The following is a 23876-nucleotide window of genomic DNA, read 5'->3' on the forward strand; positions in this document are numbered from 1 at the left end:
CAGTGAGTGCGCTACTAAAAGACAGTCGTGAATAAAATAGGCTCACATTCTGAAACTGTCCTGGAAATGAATCAATTGATCTGTTCGGAGCTTTATACACGGCCCAACAAACTTCCTTTGTTCTAATAATGTTTTGGCAACGACAACTGTATAATGTAATTGCGTTTACTCGCATTTTAATTCGTGCTGCCGTCTTTAGGTATTTTAATGTCAACCTTAACGTCTCCTATATACTGTATCTCACGCTACTTACGTGTTATTTTTACTCACCATGGGCTTCGATATATTAATACAGCTGAAGGTTCGTTTTTTTTTTGTTTTTTTTTACACAAGGCATATACAATAAAAACAAGTAGGAACATGAAATGTAGTATATCATGGTGTTCACACGGTTTATTCTCACGCACATTTATTGAAACTTCCACATGACAATGATTCTGCACGGCGGGAAAGTCTATGGAAAAGAGCGGTAGCTGTCGGGAGAAAGTGCGCTCGCTGCAAGTGACCGCAGAATGCAGATGCTTCTTTGTGTGATTCAAATGGCAAAAAACACGAGAGAGAGAGAGAAAGAAAGAAAGTTCGAGATTAAAGTTTAGACCACAGCGGGGGAATTTGTTTCTGCCCGTTTGCTACGTCGCCAGAGTCCGGTTGCGACTCTTTCTGCGCGGGTCTCCTTCGTCCCAAGAGTGTTTGGAAAATCAGCTTGTCCACGGCGGCAGTTGGAGCTTCGCAAGCGAGGAACGCCATGTACCCCAGCACGTTGCTCCAGACGAACACGCTGAAGAATAGAGTCACCTGAAATGATGCGAGTAGAAAAAAAGAATTATTCAGAAAGTATACACTGGCACGAGTTCTTGCTTTTATTTTCATCGTGAACATATTTCGCTGGTTAAACCTCTCGCACGTGCTACCGCTAGTCGCAGGCCATGCCTCAATGCTCTGGAACCTTCTTGAGTGTTCGCGAACGTTCCGATCATACTGTAGGCACGACGCGCGTGATGGATTCAATTCTAGAACTGACGCAATCACCAGCGGTAACGCTGTAATATACGATCACGCATGTATATACTATACCGACGCGTTTTACACTCTGATCTAATTATCGACGACCGACGATCATACTGCGAGTGTTACTCTTGAGAATTTTAGTGCCGGGGACTCCAAGCGGCTTGCATACGCACTTGCTTGCGTTCCTTTGTACTCCCAACCACACCCAAGGAGAATACAAGAAGAAGAAGAAGAAATAGTAGAGAAGGAAAGGCAGGGAGGTTAACCAGTTTAGGAAAACTGGTTTGCTACCCTACTCATGGGAACAGGGTGGGGGAGATTTAAAGATGGAAAGGAAAGAGAGAAAGAAAGATCGCACATGACACAACACACACAGACTCAGTCACAGTCGGTCACTATTGTGTGGTATGCGACATTACGGTCAGAGCCGCTCGTCCAAGTCCGTTTCTCTTAAAGACCTCAGCAGTGCCTTCGTCGCCTTCAGCTGCGACGTCTTTGTCTACTGTCAAGGTGCGCTAGAACGGACGCCAGTGACTGTCTCTGAACATTATATACCGGACAGTCGCACAGGAAAATACAAATTAACGCAAGTGCTTACGTACGCAAGCCGCTTTGAGCCCGAGCACTAAAAACTCTCTACTTGCTTGTACTTTGAGTGTTCTTTTTGCTGGGCACAAGTTTCCCCAATACATAATAAGACCTTTAAGGGCTTGACTGCTTCGCTCTTCACCATAACAACCACGTGACAATATTGCGGATGAAACTGCGCCTGAATCTGTGGAGGAGGCGCATAATAATTGTGACATTCGTCGCCATTGCACGAGTCTGTTGCCACGGGGTTGAGTTGGGGGGTAGGGGGAGAGATAAAGTAGATGAGGACCTCCGAAGTACAGCTTTAGATTACAAGCTTGATCATGAAAAATGTCAGTGGCCGGTCGTGCTATACAGCGGCAGGTTCTCATCACGCATACCGAGAACGGCGCCAGCGGTATAAGATGCGGTAAGTGACTTGTGTTGAGAAGAAAGGCAATGAAAAAGCGTCAGCTGACGCCTGTGTGATTACGTTTCGCGGAATCACGGAGGCCTTACTTCAGCCAAGGGGAGACTAGCAACTTCACCTGACTTTGGTCGTGATAGCTATAGAAAACTGCTATCATTTCACTTCAGAACCACTATATCAGAGGTGTCCAGTCAAAAACTGCCACTTCAGCAACTTGTTTTGCAAAAGGTGAGGTTGTTTTTCTGGAAGTAGTTCAGCGAGTTCTTTGAAGGTCACTGCGGCCAAACAGTTGCCTCGTTCACTATACGGAGGGATATGATGCAATTGTCTGAGGTTGAATAACCGTTCCCCTCAGGTGCACTGATTTGTTCGTTCCTATTTATTGAAAACACCACGCATGTTCCGAACAGTATGTGACCGATGGAAACCGGCAAGCACGCATGAGATGATCATAATAAGGAAGCTTTAGTTTCGGGACATTTCCTCCGAGAAAAAAAGAATCGAATTAATCTTCCTTGTGACCTCGCTTGATATCCCTAAAACGATGATGTAACCTATAGCGTCAATTCGCAAAGCAACGCATATGGCGGCTTTTGTGCATTACCACAGTGAAGTGCGACCACAACAGGCGTTCCCTGGTTGTATGCAGCAGCACCATGAGGAAGGGGTAGTGTATCAGGTAGACGCCGAATGACAGCTTGCCCAGCGGTACATATACGCCCGAGGAGAGGACTCTGTTGACCAATCCTGCGAGAGAGATGCAATATGTTGAATTAGTCGAGGCTAGAAAGTGTCCCTAATTGTAACACGTGCAGAGGAATAAAGAAACTTAGAAAGCGAAAATATTGGTATCCATAACAATAAAGTAGGAGCCATTTCCCTATCGTTAAAATGGGGGATATAGCGAAGCTTGGCGTGTGCGTGCCTGACGAACTATTTTCTTTTCTTTCTATCGCATTGCGAAATGCTACCTCCTAATTTTTTCCTTCCTTCGTGCCGGGACTTTCACCCGCGTGCTTAGCAGCGCAACAACGACGGTCATGCGTGAAACAATGAATGCAGAAAGTTAATGCAACAATGAATTGTGGCAACGTGAAATGGCAAGTGACCCGGACAAAAGATAAGACTGCCACATCGTAAACGGCTGGTCGCCGACAAGCCCGCGGTCGAGAGAGCTTCAGTGATTGGATAACGGCGCTTACAAATATCGGCGCACCTTCGATGGCCTTATTTGTGTACACCCGCATTTCTGTACACTCGGCGGCGCGGGATTTTCGTGAACTATGCCGCCGCCGAAATCTGTAACTCATAGGAGCTTCGCTTAAAAATATGTCGACATACAGATGCCGCTCGGGACATTTGCAATCGCAATCGATTCCAATCAGGAATGAATTTGACGATCGTCGATCCCCTCGCACCAGCTGCGGAAGGGAGCTAATCGCGATTGAGAAACCCGACCGCGATTCGAACGTTCCCCGCGTGACCGGAATATAAGTCTCTCGGGAACGATGGAGCTCAAATAACCGAAGTAAGTGTGTAAATAATATAAAATTAAAGCTTTTCCCAGCAGGCTATGCATTTCTTGGAAGGCCGCCAAAAATTCACAAAGATGTATCATTAAAGAGCTCGATAAAAAAAAAAAAAAACTGGGGCAGCTGCGCGCTAGTGGTGGGGAGACTGAGGAAACGGCGCAGCTGGTGGCATTTCCCTCCTCCTTTCTCTCCTCCTCACCCTCACATTCCTTTCCTACCCCTTGCTATACTATACTACACAAGAGTATGCTAAGCTTTACCCTCTCCCCTCCTCCTTTCCCTCCTCTTTACCCTCACATCACTCCTCCTCTCCTTCATTTCCCTTTCTCAAACCCTTGAACTCACTATCTATCTATCTATCTATCTATCTATCTATCTATCTATCTATCTATCTATCTATCTATCTATTGACTGTTAAGTTTTGCTGTCCTTTAACAGGGAAGTGCGACAGAACAAAGACAAGTAAACGAACAAACAAAAAAAGGGTCAGCGCTCTTACCTCCTCGGCCAGTGGCGCAAGCCAATGTGAACCACGAGAGGAACAATGACCACAGGATGCGGTCAAGGAAGGCCATGAATAGTTTCACACCTTCCGAGGTGGGATCCGGTCTTCTGTACCACGGAATCTTCATGAACACCGCACAGAATGCGCAGGAAGCAGCCACTAACCATCCCACGGCGTTCATCACCTGGACAAGGAAAAGTTCACCATCAATTTACAGCCGTCGGATATACATAATGTTTTGTGCTCCGGCAACACTGGGTGCCTCCGCCATTTTTCGTTGGGCACACTGCTCGTTGCTGGAACGCTTAGCGCATAAAAAATGCAGCCTCTTATTTCGACATTCATCGGCGAGTGGTCAGCGGATCTCACTGCGCTTCAGCAAATCGACGAGACCTGCAATATCGGAGTTATGCGTGCTTGAAAACTTATTCTGCCGGCAACTATAAAAGCGATGCCGCTTCGCAACCTAAACTTACGCCACGCGCGCGCCAATTACCGTTCCGAACCAAAACGACCGATCTCGTTGATGAAACCAGTACAGTCAAATCTCGTTACAACGAACACCACATTAACGAACATTTCAAATTAACGAACATTTAAGAAATCCCGTGCCGACTGCTTATAGTTTCAATGTAAAAATATTTCACTACTACGAACTTCAGAATAACGAACATTTCAGAATAACGATCGTTATTTAATTCCCGTGTAATCTTAACAACACCTCAGTACTACGAACTTATATCCCGAAATGCGAGGATTCTTAGATTTCAGTGTATCGGTCATGGCAGTCGGAGCTGTAAGGTAGCAGACAACGCAGCGCGAAGAGCGGACGCCCTCCCGCTAAAACCTGAGATGGCACGGGAGGAGAAAGACGCGGGCGGAGAACTTTTTTTTTTTTTTCCTTCGTTGCGGAGGCGACAACGCATCAGGTTTTGTAAAGGCCCAACCACATGCATAGCACGCGACTTTCGAGCGAAGGCGACTGCGACAAACGGGCTCCGTCGCGCTGCTCGATTGAAAACTATTGCGCGCACGCAGGCAAATTACGAAAAAGAATTACAGAGTAGATGAATGACAACATGCCAAATTTATTATTGTCTTGTTTGAGATAAAGATGCCATAAAAGCGTCTCGGGACTTCCTTTTTTCGCAATCTTATGTTTAACCGCGGCAGTAGTATCTGCTGTGATCCCATGGGGCGCCCGGAAGCGTACGCTGCCTACGCTACGTCGCACTTTGCAAACTGCGTTATGTTGGGGTTAGTCCACGAGGCGCATTTCGACAACGTTTCCTCTTGCTGTCTTAGAACGTTTAAGAAAAGCCGCAGCGCCTCACGTCGTTGCTTCGCAGGGAGAAGGGCTACCTCACACGACGACGATGTTGACATTGCAGCAAGCTACCACCACTGCAGCAAGCTACCACCGAAACATCAAAACGAACCGTCGATCATAAATAACGACAAAATACGGCCGCTGCCTCGCTCTCCGCGTGAGATGGGGCTGTAAATAAGGTAGTCTATAACTTGCATTCCTTGAAGTACGCGCCGATTGGAAGCATCACGAGCAAATTGCAACCGAAGCAAGGGTCAGAGATGCTGCCATGTTGTTGGATATCGTCATGCTCACTTCCGGGCGACAAGCGATGTTTTCTGGCTTTCCAGAAACCTGGGATGCTATTGCGGAACGATTCTATTTCAGATTCCAATGCCTTTCGTGCTTTTCGCGCTTGGCCAGTGGTCAGAACGACGGTCCGTCCGCGTTATCAGCGCGATCAGCCAGCCGTGTGGAATCGAAAATAGCATCGTTTCGCGATTGCACCCCTGCGACAAGCGACGGCGATGGATGGCCCTCCGCGACAGCAAATCCTGTCGGCCGTCGCTCAAAACTCGCGTGCATGCAGTTGGGCCTTAAAGGACTGCAGCGATGACATGGACGACGATGTCACGGTAGCACCCGAAGATCGCGACGAGTCCGTGTCGGCCACAGATGCGTTGGACTACTTGAGGAATCTCCGCATATTCATAGAAAAAAGCGGAACAGCGACCGAAGTGGCGGATAAAAATGCGGACGGTCCAGAATCGTTCGTGACGCAGAGTTTGTGCTGCACTCGTCAAAAAAACGATCACGGACTATTTCAAATAAACGTGCCTTGTCTGACGTTCACGTGTGCATTGTTGTGAGAAACGAGTTCAAGGACGTACCGTTGCAAAGGTAGAACGTTTGCGTTACTGAAATTCTATTGTTATGGTAAATTTTTGGGCTTTCACTATAACGACCTTTCAGAATAACGAACATTTTTCCGAGTTCGTTATACCGAGATTTCACTGTATCAGTGGTGGGAATGCCTTCCAGCATTTTGGAGCAGCCATTGGAGCAGGCAAAATTTGCTTTTGGAGCAGCTACCTCTGTGTTTGGAGCAGGCACAGACTTTTCATGAAACACATAGAGGAAGAAAATTTAGCCTAGATTTTCGCCAAGCTGCGTAGAAATTTAGCCAAGCTGCAAAGAAAGCCCGCGAAAAAAAAAATGCCACGTGACTAGCGCACTCGAGCGCCGTGATCGTGCTGCTCTCAGCCATGGTAGCTACCATAGCCGTGGTTTGACCGAACGAAATCAGCTGCGGCCGCGACTCGCCGGCTCCGTTGCAGCGGTAGGCCGATAAGTTGGCGGTTGTTGCTTGGCCCGCGCTCGCTAAAACTTGCACCGTCACACGCGCCAACTGGCTGACACGGGCCAAGAAACGACCGCCAACTTATCGGCCTACCGCTGCAACTAGCTGTGACGAAGCCGGCGAGTCGCGGCCGCAGCTGATTTCGTCCGCTCAAACCACGGCTGAGAGCAGCACAATCGCGGCGCGCGAAAGCGCTAGTCACGTGTTTTTTTTTTTTCGTATTTCTCGCGTTTCTTTACAGCTCGGAAGAAATGGTACCCACGTGAGACTTTCTTTCTCGCAAGTAATGCAACGGGGGTTTGTGACGACGCCCTCGAACTTTGCGAATCCCACTTCTTGCCTAAAGTTAATATTTTGGAATTGAGTTAAATAATCCTAATTAACAAACTATTGACAAAACAAAAAAATATTTGTAGTGCGCAAGGTGGCTGTCAGCAATATGTAAATGATTTCACTCAACTGCCTCAAATATTGCATTTTTTAACCTTTTGCACAAGTTAGCTGGGACACCCGACACACACACATAGTTTACTGCGCCGCTGAACTTGCTGACGCCACAGTGTCTTCCGCCTTTTCGAGAAGTACGGAAATCGGCCGATAAATGATTCCTATTTCCTCGCGATTGCAGCGATGCAAGCATAGGGAAAGAAGGAATGTGAGGTGGCGGCCGCCGACGACCGCGCCAGTATGACGTATCGCTGACAACCCTGTCGCAATAAGTATATTCACCTAACTTCTCGGGCATGCCTGTCGCGTCGCGCTGCTTTAGGCCTACTGCACGCATTTAGCCGCCGATCGTTGCTGCTCGTTGTGCCGGACCGCATTCCCACGCGCACCGCTTTGTAGAAACGAAAGCAGCTTGCTGTTGCGGAGTTGATCGTTGCGGATCGTGCACACAGAAACCACGCTACACTCACGCCATTACGATAAACGCACGCGTACGGCACCGCAAGCGTAGCTCTGTCGTAACCGTACTGCACGCTTTTATTAGGCGACAACACAAACGCCCCTCCGTCCGCTGCCACGACCGCTAGAGCATCAGCATCGAGGAGTGCGCGTCGCTTGCAGAAAGCGAAGGTTGCGGCGCGGTTGCAGTGCTGCTAAGCTAGGGTGCTAGTGCTGCTGTACCATTGCCACTGATATTGAATTGGATTGCGTCGGCTGTCACGACGGCTGGGACCCTAGTGGCGCCATTAACAAATCCAGCAGCTCAAGATGGCGACCACGACGTACATCCACTCACGAAGCGCGCTGTCCACGAAACATTAGTTTCGGTTCCTAAAACCACGTTGTGGCGCAGCAATGGCGCAAATTAGGCAAAAAAGACCCTTTTGGAGCAGTGTGGAGCAGCAATTGCCAGTTGGCGCAGATTGGCGCAATTGGCGCAGGTTTCCCACCACTGCTGTATGCGTCAGCCTCAGTACTTTTGTTCATCACTCACATAATGAATATATTTGTTTGAGAGCAGTGTAATTTTATTCACGGTGTTGCGACGGTTCCCTCGTTGCCTGCACATCGCACGAAGCAGTGCATTCCGGAACGAAGGCGAAAACCTGCAGCTAGCAGCTGAAATGCTGCTTTATCCCTTTCAGTCACGGTGTGTACATTTGTACACATCAACTTCGCAGTCGCATCACGCACCGCGTGCTTCTTCAAATGGCCTGAAACTTAGTGTGCACATTCGTGCAGGCTTTCTGAGTGGATAAATAGCGGTCATTGAACTTCATTATGCAGCTTATTGCTGCAGATGATCACTTTGCTAGAGACACTACCATGTTCGACGATCGCTCGACGCGCGACGTTCCAGGACCGACGTCAAGAGTATTTTTTTTCTTCGCTCGAAAAGCATACAACCAAAAAACGAACTGTGCATGCAATTTGGGCATAATAGGCGATTCATTTTATGCAAGGATGAAGCCGACTGATTGCAGAATAATTAGATATTTAATTACACGCTAATTACCATTAATTGCTGAAACTCGCACAAAACAACACATTCCTTCATTTTATTTCTTGGAATGTATTACTGAGTGCCTTGAAATCATGCCATGCAAATTTGATGCATTTGCAGACAGTGCATCATAATTCGTGACTGAAAGGGTTATGCGACTGGTTTTGTTTTTCGCATTGTGAACAGATGGCGCTCTACATTATGAATATCCAGAGTTACTGTATATGGCTGCTTTAGGAGTCATGTACAGCAACTCTATGAATGGATATCCCCCTACAGGCCCCGAGGTGTAGCTACCTAAATCAGTGACGTCATGGCATGTTTGTGCGGCACCGTCAGAGTGATGTCACTTCGTCTTTGTCTCAGGGTGTCTACCGAGTTGACATTTCTAAATTCCCTGAGTTTTCCAGGTTTTCCCTGAGTGTTTTTGCTGAAATTTCCTGAGTGAAACAGAAGTTTGTTTCATGTCAAGATGGGTAGAGACCACATCGCTCGGTGATGTCACTTTCTAATACGCATTTTAGAAAATGAAAACGACTTAATCCCATTTGAATAGTACATAGAACAGATAAACCTCAATATAGCGAAGTTGGTAAAAGCAGCAACTCACTTCGTTATATCGAAACTTCGTTAAACTGAAATTCGACCTTTCATGCAAGGCATAGTTACTGAAGGATTAATCTTAAACTGAAAAGGCCACAAGAATGCTCGACTAATATGGCAACATGAAAAAACTTTTTTTTTTTATTTTTTGCGTGAAAAAAATCAATTTTGTTGAGCCTGAGATGCAGCAATCACAGTTGGATGCCTTGCCAGAGTGTCACATGTAAAGACGAAACAAATGCGGGTTTAATGCACTGTGGAATTGCGCTTGTTCTGCTGCTGCGGGTTGTTGTCAAATCCTCGCGCGTTGCCCAGAGCAATGCAACGCCTTTGCTATCATGTTGCCCAACCGAACTATTTGCTCTCCACGAACGCACAACACTGAAAACCATCCCACGTTAGAAAAAAAGAGTCAGTTTCACCGCGAGAGCGAAATAGTAAATCCGATAGCAACAAAGAGGAATTTTATATGAATATAGGCTAGCAGCTCGCTCCTTCAGGAAACGCAGCCGCTGCATTAAGAGAAGTGCCCTATCTATGATCTATGGCTCAGGGACGGATTCAGGTACATAATGGGGGGGGGGGGGGGGGTGTACAAAGGCTGAAGCCAACGCTCAGCAGTGCATTTTGGTGGGTCACGCATATTTACAACAGCCCAGAGGGGATTGTGGCGGTGCCTAAGAAGCCTTCGTTGCAAATGTGCATAGGGAAGCAGGAAAGGGTAGAGCAATCAGAGGTAGAGAGCAGGGACAAGATTCTCTTTACCAGGGGCGTAGCCAAGGGGGGGGGGGTTCAAACCCCCCCCCGAAATTTTTCAATTTTGCTTGCGTATATAGGCACACACACATACAAACGCGCGCACGAACATACATAAAGTATGGTTGAACCCCCCCCCCCCCCCCCGAAAAAAATTTCTGGCTACGCCCCTGCTCTTTACCCCTTTTGGACAGTGGCAGGCAATGCAACCTGACAAAGGGGGCAAACTTGACAAGCAAGCCTGACAAAGGAGGTGGACGACAGGCACTGAAGGGAGGGGGCGGGGGCTGGCTTGGGGGGGGGGGGGGGCGATCGCCGCTACCCCCCCCCCCCGGGATCTGCCACTGCTATGGCTTCAACGAAAGTTATGCAATTAGAGCACAACACCTACAAAGGTATGAGCCGTCTGCTGATCCCCACTAAAGATAGCGCGGCGCACGCGACCACGCCCGCTGGTACAAAGTACGCACTTCCTGTCGGACTCACGCAGCCAGCCCCCCCACCCCCCCTTCCCAACGCGCCGGCTCCTATCCATGTGCCCATCGCGCAAATGAGACGGTCGGCTCGTTTCATCTCTGCTTAAGCCCCGTTCGTCGGCAGCGCTCGCGCACTTTCACTCGCACATGGAGCATGCGACGCGCGGGGTGATGTAATCGCGATTTGGCCTTGATGGGGAAGATCATGGCGAAGGCAAAAAATTCGCGTCGGAGTGTCTATATAATTGCTATCGCAAAAAAAAAAAGCAATATAGCTGCGGGATAAGATCGCATGAAAGCACGGCAACAGCCTGAATTACGGCACATCCGATTATGGTGGAAACGTTACTGCTTTCCGACATCGCGCGCCGAATCGAGCATGTGGGACCCGTGCCGGTGTCGCGAATTTCGGTCGCCGCTATGCCATGGCTCTGAAAAGTTTTGTAATTCGGCTTTGTAGCAAACACCCGCGTGGTGTGGCTGGTAATTGCCAGCTGCAGCCCCAAAAAATTTCAGTCGACTGCCTAAAACTTGTTTCAGCAGTGCCCTCATCGGGAAAAAAAGAAATAAAAATAATAATATCTGGGGTTTAACGTCCCAAAACCACGATATGATTATGAGAGACGCCGTAGTGGAGGGCTCCGGAAATTTTGACCACCTGGGGTTCTTTAACGTGCACCTAAATCTAAGTACACGGGCCTCAGACATTTTCGCCTCCATCAAAAATGCAGCCGCCGCGGCCGGGATTCGATCCCGCGACCTTCGGGTCAGCAGTCGAGCGCCATAACCACTAGACCACCGTGGCGGGGCAAAAAAAAAAAAAAAAAAGAAATAAAAAAGCTTTCACTTGCTGTGAATGGGCCCCTTAGTTGCGCTAGCTCTCGCCTGGAAATTTATTATATTCTTCACGGAGTTCTAAATAGCATCTTTGAAGCTCGGGATCAGAGCGAGTGAGCTCTCCGATAACAGCCAACAAGCGTCTTTTTTCTCGCCGATCGGGATGGCTTGCCAGATACGAGCCTTGTCGAAGACATCCGCTTCCTGCGCGATCGCGATCGCTTGCAAGATAACTCAAGCTCGTTACATCTACTGCTACCGCTTCTACAACTAATCATGCTTGTTACTTGACACGCGGCGATAACAAAAACACCATATCGGGCGCTAACGCACAGCACGCGCGAGAAAGATTACAGAACTACACCGCGTACTCCCAGAACATCCTGACAACATTGCGCGATACGATGTGTCGTGGTTCGCGGTTCCCGCATGCCACGCATTAGCCGGATTCTCTCCCACTTCACCGCTCCGAAGGCGATGACAGCATCAAGGTGCGCCACTTCCCCGCAGCCGCAGCGGCCGTTTGATTTGAAAAATGCGTTCACAAAACACCGAGCAAGCGCTACCGCGACTTTCGTCGCCTTTCAATAAAGATACTGTGGATTTTCCCTGATGGGAGCACAATTTCCCTGAGTTTTCCCTGAGAATTTCCAGACTACCCAAAATCCCTGAGAATTCCCGGCTTTCCCGGTCGGTAGACACCCTGTGTCTTCTGCGCCTTGTCAGGCTTGCGTACAAAGCCTCGTCTCATGGTAAGAGTGGCTGATTTCACTAGCGCAGAATCTTCGTTGACTAATACATTATATATTATAGCCGAAGAGCTATACTAAGCTTTAGTTCGGGGCCTTCTAAAGCGCAGCTCTTAAGAGCCCGTTCCAGGGTTTCGCGTCGTCCTCGTCGCAACCATGGACGTCGGCATGGTGTGCAAGGGGGACACTTGCACGCTTCGTTACGCAGTTATAAACTTGATTCATAAGGTTTTTTGAACAGCAGAGCTGTTTAAGCCGAGCATTGGTCCTAGAAGGGTGAACCGAAATGATCATAATCATGAACAGGCGCACGATCTCTTCGTCCTCCTCTGCTTCGCTCCCAGAACACGTGCGCCGATTTGCCCAGCGTGGGATGCAATAACTCTGATGGGTGAGAGAACGAGTACAGAGAGAGAGAGAGAGGTACAAAGAAAGAGGAGCAGAAAAATTCTTGGCGAAAGACATTTCTCGGCGAGGCGGTATTCGAACCCGCGCACCCACGATCCGAAGGCGAGCGTCCTAACCACTCGGCTATTCCGACACGCTAGCAGAGCACAGCCTTATATAGTGTAGTATAGTATAGCATAGCAGGGGGTGGGAAAGGGAAGTGAGGTTGAGAAGGAGAGAAAGGAGGAGGGGAGAATGTAAAGCCTAGCATAGAAAGAATGAGAAAGAGAGAAACAGAGGGACAGAAAGATAGAAAGGGAGAGAAATATATATATATATATATATATATATATATATATATATATATATATATATATATATAAAGAAAGAGGAAGCAAGCGGGAAATAGAGAGAGAGAGAACGGGAAAGAAAGATCAAGATAGATCAAATAGAGAGATAAAGAGAGAAATACATAAACAAATAAACAGAGACAAAAAGACATAGAAAAAAAACAGAGATAAGAGAGAAAGAGAAAACTAAAGAGGAACAAAGAACTCCGCACTTCCTTCAGGCTTGGCACCACTAGTGCGAAGCTGACTAAATTTTTTTTAATACTGCGATGTTCAAGGAATAATTAACAGAGATGACATCCTACATTAAAAAAAAAGAAAAAGAAACTTCTAACGGTCGCTAGAAATATCGCCTTTCAACGCAACGAATCTCAGCGAATTCCATGCAGTGGTGGCGCGAGAAACGATTTTTCCGTTCCCACCCATTAAGATAGGAACTCCTGTGCAAAAGCATCTACGCAATGCTATTATTCTCTTAGTGACCCTTTTAGAAACAGTAACTGACGTTGCCAGAACCTATTTGCACAACCATCGCACGAGGCATCGGTGGCGTCGAAGGCTGTGTCCTGAACACGGAATGAATTTTGATCAACCGAGATTCGGTTGATCAAAATTCAAAGCGGCGAATTCGACCGCAAGTCACCAGCTACCCGCGCGTGCGCAAAGATTGGCGTACCGCATGCGCGATGCAAATGCGCTGTCCGACCACGCCCGTTCTCTCCGCTCGCGCCCGCGAAGACGAAAACGGCGCGAAACGCGAGATGTGCGCTAGCGCCCTCTACCATTTGCTCTGGTGAGGGCGCTTGTGTTCCACTGGCAAAGTGAACGCTGGATGACAGAGATTCGCGAAAAGAAGAAGGCCGCGCCTAGGATATTTTGGAGCCACCTAAAAGCGCTGGGTAGGAAGTCTGTCACAATGCAACAACATATGGCAGATGAAGGAGGAAATCAATTGGAAGGGTATGAAGCGCTAGGTTACATCCGAAAGATAACAGCTGATTCGTTTAAAAAGGTCGCCCCGGGGATTCCCCCAGTGAGTAAAAGTACGCAAAGGAGTGCAACCGACGAAGATGTAGTACTAGAGAATTTCAATTGGAAGAAGGCCGAAGGAAAAATTCCTAAGCGCACTACTCCGGGCTTAGATGGGGTTCCCGTCAGCCTCATTAACGAACTCGGACATAAAACTAAAGAAGCACTGCTGAAAGCCGTAGAAAAGTGCTTACAGGAGAGGGAAATACCAGACAGTTGGCGAAAAAGTAGAATGAACTTAATCTATAAAGGCAAGGGAGAAAAGGATAACATTCGCTCGTATAGACCGCTAACCATTACATCGGTGCTATACAGGTTGGCGATGCAGGCAGTAAAATTAAAAATAGAAGCGTGGGTAGAACAAAATGATATTTTGGGAGAACTTCAGAATGGATTTCGAATTGACAGGCGGTTAGACGATAATCTGTTTGTTCTTACCCAGTGTATAGAAATATCGAAAATAGAAAACAGGCCCTTATACGTAGCTTATCTAGATATTACCGGGGCGTATGACAACGTTAATCAGGAAATTTTGTGGGATATACTGAAAGAAGTGGGCATAGGTGACGACTGTATACAGCTTTTGAGGGAAATATACCGAGAAAATACAGTTTGTATAGAATGGGAAGGAATAAGTAGCAAGGACAGCGTTGAAATTAGCAAGGGGCTGAGACAGGGATGTCCTTTGTCCCCGCTGTTATTCATGCTGTACATGGTGAGGATGGAAAAAGCGCTAGAAGGTAGCAACATTGGATTTAATTTGTCACACAAGCAGGTCGGCACGATGGTTGAGCAGAAGCTTCCAGGTCTATTTTATGCTGATGATATTGTCTTATTTGCGGACAGTCAAGATGATATGCAGCGACTGGCAGATATATGCGGAAGGGAATGTGAGGCTCTAGGACTAGGATTTAGTGCAACAAAATGTGGATTGATGGTATTCAATGATCACGAAGACCATGTGGTCTTTATACAGGGCCAAAAAATACCGAGGGTAAGCGAGTACAAGTACCTCGGAGTATGGGTAAATGAGGGGGATAGATATATGGAGGTACAGTGTCGTCCACTCTTAGGGTGAACACGGATCAGCATGGCCGCGCTCTGCGCATCGAAACGAAACGGCGCAGACGCTTGGGAACGTGCTCCTCTTGCTGTACTACAGGGAAGCGATCACGGGCGTGCCAGCACCGGCGTTGGCTGGATGCACTGGCGCTCCGCAGAGCGCGGCCACGCTGAGCCGTGTTCACCCTAAGAGTGGACGGCACTGTACAAGAGAAAGCATCGGTAGCAAAGGGAAAGAGGAATGTTGCAATTATGAAGCACAGAGGTTTATGGGGATACAATAGGTACGAAGTGCTTCGAGGGCTGTGGAAGGGTGTGATGGTCCCGGGGCTTACATTTGGGAACTCAGTAGTGTGCATGAAGTCAGAGGTACAATCAGGAATGGATGTAAATCAAAGGACGGTGGGCCGCCTCGCGTTGGGCGCTCACGGGAAGACGACAAATGAGGCTGTAAAGGGTGATATGGGATGGACAGGCTTTGTAGTGAGGGAAGCTCAGAGCAAAATGAGATTCGAAGAGAGGCTGAGGAAAATGAAGAACAGTAGATGGGCAGAGAAGGTTTTCAGGTATTTGTATAGAAAAAGTGTTGACACGCAGTGGAGAAAAAGAACTAGGAGGCTCACCAGTAAATATACGGCTAGCAGTGCGGGCGATATGGCAACAAGGAGCATTAAGCGGAAAGTCAGAGAGGCGGAGAGGACTTATTGGATGGCAGCGATGGAAAAGAAGCCGGCTCTGAGTAACTACCGAAAGGGAAAAAACGAAATAAGGAGGGAAAGGTTTTATGATAATTCAAGGGGAAGCGCTTTAACTGTTTGAAGCAAGGTCGGGCTGCCTTAGAACGCGTAGTTATAAAGCGAGATTCAGTAACGAAGAAGAACAATGTACATGCTGCGGGGGAACTAAGGAAACGATGGAACATGTACTGATTGAATGTGGCGATATTCACCCAGGTATACGTGTGGGCACGAGTCTACATGAAGCCTTGGGTTTTAGGGACAACAATGGAAAGCTGCACACGTCCGCGATAGAAATAAGTAAGAGACGGTTAGAGTATTGGTGGCAGAAAAGTAGAGATAAAGAACAAAAATAAATAATGGGGAAAAATAAGGTCATTCTGCCTTAACAGGCAGAGAGATGGACAGTGAATTTATATTGTTTTGGTATAATAACATAGATTTAATCAATGTAGATAAGGTATTAGGCCAACATGAAACGAGGAAGCTTTTTTTTTTTTCTTCGAGCATGGTGGCAGACATGTCACCGCCCCGTTTTAAAGGGGACGCTCATAGCATCCATCCATCCAGGTTTCCTTCGGTTGCTATCCGCCGGAGTGGAGTGCTCCGGCGCAGAGTTCGTCGGCCACTCCGAATCCGCCAATAAAATTCACCATAAGTGTTCTTGAATAGTTTGTAATGCATGAGATTGGATTTGTAACACGTGATCTGTTTGTCTTGTTCCAGTTGTTTTAAGTAGCATCTATATAAGTGATGTTGTGAGCCGAGTGTACATGTTTATGTGATGCTTGTACTGCTTAACTGAGAATATATTTTGTTTGTGTTATCAACTCTTGGCTCTGACTCGGTCTTTGGACCACAACCGGTGTTCGCTGGCGCACTAAAAGGACCTACTACAAATTCTCCGCGCTTTCGTGGTGCATTTCGGGGGGCCGATACGTCAGCCCTTGGAATCTGCCCGGCGTTTGCCATCCCACTAATGGGACGAGTGACAATTACGCGCAATGAGAAAGAAAGAAAGAAAGAAAGGAAGGAAGGAAGGAAGGAAGAAAGAAAGAAAGAAAGAAAGAAAGAAAGAAAGAAAGAAAGAAAGAAAGGAAGAAAGAAATTGGCCGCGTATCTGTGTGCTCCGCTGCAAATGCCGTGTAAAGACGATAGAGGAGGCGCTGCGTGAGATGTGGACGCCATCTGGCAATACGGCGGGAAACATGAGCTTGTGCAGAAGGTTTCCTTCCTCCGTGGTTGAGGGCGTTCGTTGGCGCCCATATGGCATTTTCAGCGCAGCCGCATTTTCAGCGCAGCTTAAGAAACTAAGGGTCTTTAGAATAACGTATCTATGTATTTTCTATTGAAGGAACACACCACCTAATACTTACCTAGTGATGTTGCGCCTTAGATATGCGTAATATTTACTTTTTGATCGACAACGTTCACAAGTATGAATAGCCGTACCAGTTCAAGATGTGGGCGGTAAGCAAGTGGTTCAACTTTGGCCGGGTCGCTGAATTGGGTGACAGACAGACAAACAGAAAGACAGACATACAGACATACCAAAATTTCTGCGTTTAAGTTCCCCAAGAAAGACTATCGTCTTTAGAAATTACACCATCTCCCACTAAAGGGAAGCATGTGGGGACGCGAAGCAGCGCATGGGTCGACTTAAAGTTCCGTTCATCACGGGCACCTTGCCCGATGTTAACGAGTCCTTGCAAGTGGAGCATGCACACCATGAATTCACTGTAGTTGCTGTTGCTGTTTGTCTTACCCAGCCCCTTACACGGGCCCGAACGCGCTAGCGCGTGCCAGCGCGTTCTAACTAGGATACAACGCGTTGGTTCATCGCGCGTCTGCAGAATCTCGTTCCCCGACGCCATCACATGATTGCTGAGAAAGTGTAAGGGGGAGAGGCCACAGCGTCTTACCCAGCCCCTTACACAGGCCCAAACGCGCTAGCGCGTGCCAGCACACGTGGTTCCCGAGCGGACGGTCGCCGATGGAAGGACGGACACAGCCTCGAGCAAAAGCTGCTTCGCATCTAAAAAGAAACTGCTGTAACATAATGGCGATGGTAAGTACAGTGAGTACATGGGGAGAATGCGAGGCAGATAGCGGTAAGCACTGGAAAGGAGGGCTCGAACGTTAAAGAAAATGTCGCGGTTTCACTCAAAAGATGAGGTTATATGTATTAGACAACTATACACGAAGCGAGTTTCGCACCTGTAGCGACCATGTATATAAGTGTACACTTAATTAGATGTTCGCTTACTAATTAACAAGTGGGCATTGTGTCACGCACGTGCAGGTAGACATGAACAGATCTCACTCGATGACCGCGAACACTCGCTGTCAAAGCGCTGGCGTGATCAACAGTGCAAAGAAGAGGCGAGCAACCGCTTGGCACTGCCTCTCTCTTCATTTGGCCTAGTTGGTTTTTCATTGTAACAGTTGGCCTTGCATTATATCGCTTCAAGGCGTCTTCCAAACTTGACACAACGCAACCTCCAACATTATAGGCGAGCTGAAAGACAGTGCGAACTCGCAAGAGGCAAACTATTACTTAATTAAAGACCGAACCTTGGAAATCTTGCGATTCTTGAAGTCTTCAAGGATGAGGAGCGTCATACAGCCGCTGAAGTAGCATACCGCATGGTAGAAAGGTCGCATGTAGTATTTGTTCATGCTGTCCAACAAGGTGCTGCAAAAATAATAATGCGCTTGGGTGTCGCAACAAATAGTGATAAAGCGCTCAAGGGTGTCCTCCTACGAATGACACCCTGAGACGACTTCCTGACTCCGCAATGTGGAACGGCTCTGAAGGGTGTGTTAAAAAAATAAAAGCGATTGTCGATCCACACTGACGGATACGGGAACTCCTTGGCAGTATATAATATCACTTAGGGTTTCGAGAGTTGCAAGATTGATAATAATAATAATATCCGGAGTTTAACGTCCCAAAACCACCATATGATTATGAGAGATGCCGTAGTGGAGGGCTCCGGAAGTTTCGACCACCTAAATCTAAGTACACGGGCCTCGAACATTTTCGCCTCCACCGAAAATGCAGCCGCCGCGCAGTGGCGTAGGCAGAAATTTGTTTCGGGGAGGGGGGGGGGCACCCCCTTGATCCGACATGGGATCCAGGCAGGTAAGTGTAGTCGAGTGTCATTTTGTAGGCTGTATCCCATGGGAGAAAAAAATTTAGGGGGGGGGGCACGGGCACGGTGTGCCTTCCCCCCCCCCCTGGTTACGCCACTGCCGCCGCGGCCGGGATTCGATCCCGCACGATTGAGACTGAGGATAAAACAAGCAACGAAATGGTTCAGATTAGATTGTATGCTTTTTTGTAATCTCTTCTCGCCTGAGGGCCGCTGTTTGTCATCAATTGATATAGGCGACGGACATGTATGGCGTATAGTGTCAAGACTTGGACTTCAAAAGCAAACACATTTGTAGAATGGGCGTAAGAATAAGTGGCGGAAATATAAGGTAAATATCATATTTTTTTTCTTCACACCGGTACGCTAGGGAAATGAAGTTTACTGTTTATTCAAAAGAGTATTGTGGTCTACAGACTTTTTAATTGATTAAATAACAACAATAGCGAACTTTTAATAATACGATGGAGTTGCCTTCTCGGCTATAGTTGTTTAAATGTTGCCCAGCGTTAGTCCCAAGAAGACGAAGCGTGTTCGAATCCTCCAACATGAACGCCTGCCCAAAACGCCGTGTAATGCGCTCAACGTGGGGCCCTATTCTGAGATGGTAAAAAAATGTCGCTTTCAGAGTTTCAGTGCACTCTGACTGGCTGGTTGAGGAAAGGGGGGCAAGCAGTTGCCGCAGTCATTGGACATGCGAGAATCTACGTCACTCAAAGCGACACTGTTTGCTAAAGTCATAATCTCACGCAGAATACGGCCCATGATCGCTGATTCCGGACCTGATTGTGTGCGACAGCACCTGTCTATATTTCACAGGAAACGCTATAACCATATGAGAATTTTTAAAACTTGCTTTTGCGAACATTAGTTTAAATGTGAAGAAAAATGATACAAATGGTTGGTGAATGTATATACACATACAGTTTCTTGCAGGTTTCAACGAGCTCATACTGATGTCCGCCGTGGTGGTATATAGTGGTTACTGTGCTCGGCTGCTAACCCCGAAAGTCGCGGTTTCGATCCCGGCTGCGGCGGCCGCATTTTGATGGAGGCGAAATGCTAGAGGTCCGTGCACTGTGCGATGTCAGTGCACGTTAAAGAACACAGGATGCACGAAATTTTCGGAGCCCTCCATTACGGCGTGCCTCATAATCATATCTTGGTTTTGGCACGTAAAATTCCAGGACCTGATACCGATGTATGTCACTCAAGGAAGTAGTTAACAAAAATGTGGACGGCAAACTTTTGTTAACTTTAGTTATTTTTTGTTCTCATTTTAGTCCATCTGTCTGCATGATTTATCGAGCAAAACTCTGCGAGTCTGTAAACTATAACCCCGATAAAGTCACACATTGGCTTGCTCAGAGCGGAAGGACAGTTCAACATTACATAATGCGGCTAGCTGCACTCTAAGCTACTTTCGACGAATAGACATAGTGTGAATCGCGAACATAGTCGATAAGTTCTACGCAACTCGAGGGCATGGACGCATGGAGCTGCCAATGCCGGGTGTTTCAAGAAATGTGTCCGAAAATTCTTAAATATAAGAGCAAACGATATTTGCTCCCCGCTTTCATAAGACATTAATTAGATAAATTAAACTAATTAGCTTTTTTTTAATTAGATGAGACTGGCGGTGGGTAAAAGTGCGGAATTGAACTCCTCCGTGCGAAGACCGTTGCCGCCTTGAGATTTCAGAAAAAGTGACCGCTGGTAATTTTAGCGAAATGATGAAATCCGACCTATTTCGTCAGCGAAACTGAAACCGACACACCGAAGAGCGCAATCCGCCTTTCTCAGGGTGCCACAGCGCATGCGCCCTTCCCCTGGCGGGAATGTCGCGAAACGCTGTGGTATAGGCTCTCCGCACCCTTTTCGATCTCGGAGGCTTTTGTTCTGGCGAGCCCGGTTGTCCTGTATCCCCCCCCCCCCCCCCCCCCAACACAGAACGGCAGAGGGAAGCATAGGACACTGAGAAAGGTGGATGGCCATACTCCTCCGAGACGTCCAGAATGAGCGAGCGTCGTCAAGTCAACCATCGGTGTACTTCGCTTCGTGGGTGTGCGAATGGCCTTTGTCATGATAGCACACATGACGCACGTAGGTTAACGAATGCAGAAGAGGCTGCAGCCGTTATCAGAAGCAGTGACGTCATTATTATCGTCTGCTAGAGTATGGTACTTGCGCTCTTCAGCGTTTCTGTTTTGCTTTCGCCGGTGTATTCGTGTCGAATTTCATCACTCCGCAAAAATTACCAGCGGAAATCTCAAAACGGAAATGGCCTCTTCGAGGGAAGGACTTCAATTCTCAAGTTCGTTACGAGTGGCTATATACTCTAATCATGAGGTTACTTTAATTTCCCCAATAATTACAGTGATTGTCATGTTAAGATTTCTACCGTCACAGAAATAGTAGTCCTAAAAGCAGGGAGCAAATATCATACTTGCATTAGCTTTGAAGATTTCAGGACACATTTCTTGAAACATCCGGTATATTCTCTCTCGAACATTATGTACGATATTGCCTCATGTACTCATGAACTCATAAAGCTGAAATTAATATTCAAGTTTTATAGATTTCTTGTGCACTTCAATAGAGGGCCAACGAGGCTGATTACATTCACATATCCATGTGTACCAATGATACTGCCAGGAGGGGACCTTCAAAAACTAAGTAAACAACTTGCAGCATTTATAGTAGCTTAATTTAATGAACCTTTCATGTTACAGAAGAGTTTGGGAAACTGCAAAAATATAACATTATGCCAAACAACACAGCAATTGTAAGAGGCATGTGATATAAACGCACTGTATAGGCAGTGTATATTAGTCAATATACGTCTAAAACCCGTGAAACCGCACATTTACAACGCGAAACAACATGGTGTCCTTGAAACAAAAAAGAAAACATTACTGTAACTGCTGTCGTCAGTCAAGTATTTGCGACGTTTAATACGCATTCCCCAGCGATATTCGGCTGTTGCAACCCTGTTTCTAGTCAGCGCAAGTTCGCTGACTCAACAAATCCCTCAATCACTCTGAATTCGCATGCATTACATGCGAGCATAATCCACTAGTAATGGTAACATCGTGCTTACGTTCTTGAGAAAGCCGGATAGGTCATGAAGGGCGTGATAACGGGATTCGACGCTGTCCACATCGCGATGGCGCAGCCCACCATAGAAAGCCCGATGAACGCTGCCAAGGCCAGCTTTTTATGACTGCATAGAGTTCATGAACAGGACTTTAGACGGCACACTCCTAGCTTATACGACATGCACATAACATGAACCAAGGGGCGGACGGCCTGCACGTCACAAAGCGCAAAGTTGTTGGACGTATACGCGTGATGTACAAAAATAAAGATCAAACAAGCCGTGAGATAATCGATGCTTATATGCACGTGGATGCCGCTCGTTGTATCAGCCAAACCTCTATCGCGCTGCACAAAAAAGAAATAGAATTTTTAAATGCGCACAAAGCCTGTGGCCAGCGCTGACAACGGATAACGTTTAACGCTATAGCTATCCGTCCAATGAAAAGCACTTGTTGCGAAGAAAAACGTTCGTGAGCGCTGATCCTGTGTCCACGGTTGCCAGGTCAAAAAGACAAAAGATAGCCAGAAAATTGGGAAAACTAGCCAAAAAGTAGCCAAGTTGAGCCAAGGGCAGTAAAAGTAGCCAAAAATAGCCAAGCAAGTATGAAACCTATAGTATATTCTAGTTCACTGTAGTGAAAACCTATTCCACATTTTTATTTAAATGGCTAAATACGAAAGCCTTTCGGTGAAAATGTAAATATGTGCAGCACGAACACTTCAAAATCATAATTCCCGAGGTTCTAGCAAAAACTGTTGACTTTAACAATCGTAGTGTTTGCGCTGTTGAAAAAATGACTCTCTCTTCACGCGTCTTGCATGACTTTTCTTAAAATGCATCGAAGTTGCAACAATAATAATGAGTCTACGGCATGATGAGTGTGGTCAAAATCACAGCTGCTGGCATTGAAGCATAAATTGTAACCACTTTCTCAACAATTTCTTCAGTGATGACGAATCGAGAGTCGCAATCCGTATACCTAAGCCTAAGAAATGATAGAAGCAATTCATCCGATATCTTAGACCCAGACAACACTCGACGTCCTGAGGTCGTCCTCAAATGGTACAATCGTCCTCGCACATTTCTCGATGTCCTTGGTACGTATTGAGTACGGCACGAGCTGGTTTGACCCGGAAACGTCTTTGCGAGTGCTTTCTGAGGACAACAAGTTGTCCTGAAAAAGTTCTTCCAGATACCTTTTGGGGATGACAAAAGCAATATTGAGAGCGCGCTAACAAGTTGTCCTGAAAAGGTTCTTCCAGGGACCTTTTGGGGATGACAAATGCAACGCATGCACTGAGCGCTTACATATGATTCCTCGCGTCCTTTTCACGCTAAGTAGATGCATATATCATATATGAAAATTTTCTCAGCACGGTTGTTTCACACAGTCATTGCATATTTTCGCCTCATTGCTTCTCTTTTGGTTGAAAAGCTTCAAATTACGCGTTTCGCTTTCTGAAACACAAGTAATTAATCATCTTGGGTATCGAAGCTGATATTGCGAAATGGTCATTTAAAATAGTATGTTCTTAATAGCAACGTTTATAGAACCAGGTTGCTTAATAGTGAATATACGACGCTGTAGCGTGTAATAACAAACTAGCCGCTGGCAACCATTGACCATGCGTTGCCGTTCTGGATAGTCAAGTAGCCAAACCAGCCAAGCCATTCCAAGTCAACTGACTGTCAAGATGGATCTTGCACGGAGGAGTGGGATCTTGCAATGAAGGTTAGTGCAAACCGCGTATTTGTTGTTTGTGTGTACAGTACAGTGTAGTGTACAGTTAACAAAAGTGAGATGTCTGAAAGTGCAAATCGTAGACGTCGACGGGAGGTCAGTCGCCGTGTTGATGGGTGCTTCACGTTACTCAACGCTCTGACTGGTGCTCCAATGAATGGATCGGCATCAGTCAAACAAAGTGAAGTGAATTGTGCTTTGGAAAGTCCCAATGTGAATAACGGGGAAT

General features: G+C 46.9%; 1 protein-coding gene across 1 annotated transcript; it reads right to left on the reverse strand.

The window, feature by feature from the left end:
- Window positions 1-410: 410 nt before the first annotated feature.
- Window positions 411-22025, reverse strand: LOC119384210 (nose resistant to fluoxetine protein 6). Its single transcript, XM_037652460.2, has 5 exons — window positions 21907-22025; window positions 18226-18346; window positions 4040-4229; window positions 2613-2755; window positions 411-795 (listed from the first exon to the last, which is right to left on the reverse strand). The coding sequence occupies exons 1-5, from the start codon at window positions 21987-21989 to the stop codon at window positions 586-588; spliced, it is 747 nt and encodes a 248-aa protein (XP_037508388.2). The 5' UTR covers window positions 21990-22025; the 3' UTR covers window positions 411-585.
- Window positions 22026-23876: the final 1851 nt, after the last annotated feature.

The sequence above is a fragment of the Rhipicephalus sanguineus genome, chromosome 1 (assembly GCF_013339695.2).
Source record: "Rhipicephalus sanguineus isolate Rsan-2018 chromosome 1, BIME_Rsan_1.4, whole genome shotgun sequence".
Taxonomy (NCBI): Eukaryota; Metazoa; Arthropoda; class Arachnida; order Ixodida; family Ixodidae; genus Rhipicephalus; species Rhipicephalus sanguineus.

Excerpts from the sequence above, each read along its gene's own strand:
- LOC119384210 (XM_037652460.2), bottom strand. The coding sequence starts at position 21,989 with ATGGTGGGCTGCGCCATCGCGATGTGGACAGCGTCGAATCCCGTTATC. Across the intron at positions 18,347-21,906 it reads TATCCGGCTTTCTCAAGAAC|CACCTTGTTGGACAGCATGA; the intron begins GTAAGCACGATG and ends TTATTTTTGCAG. Across the intron at positions 2,756-4,039 it reads TTGCGCCACTGGCCGAGGAG|GATTGGTCAACAGAGTCCTC; the intron begins GTAAGAGCGCTG and ends TCTCTCTCGCAG.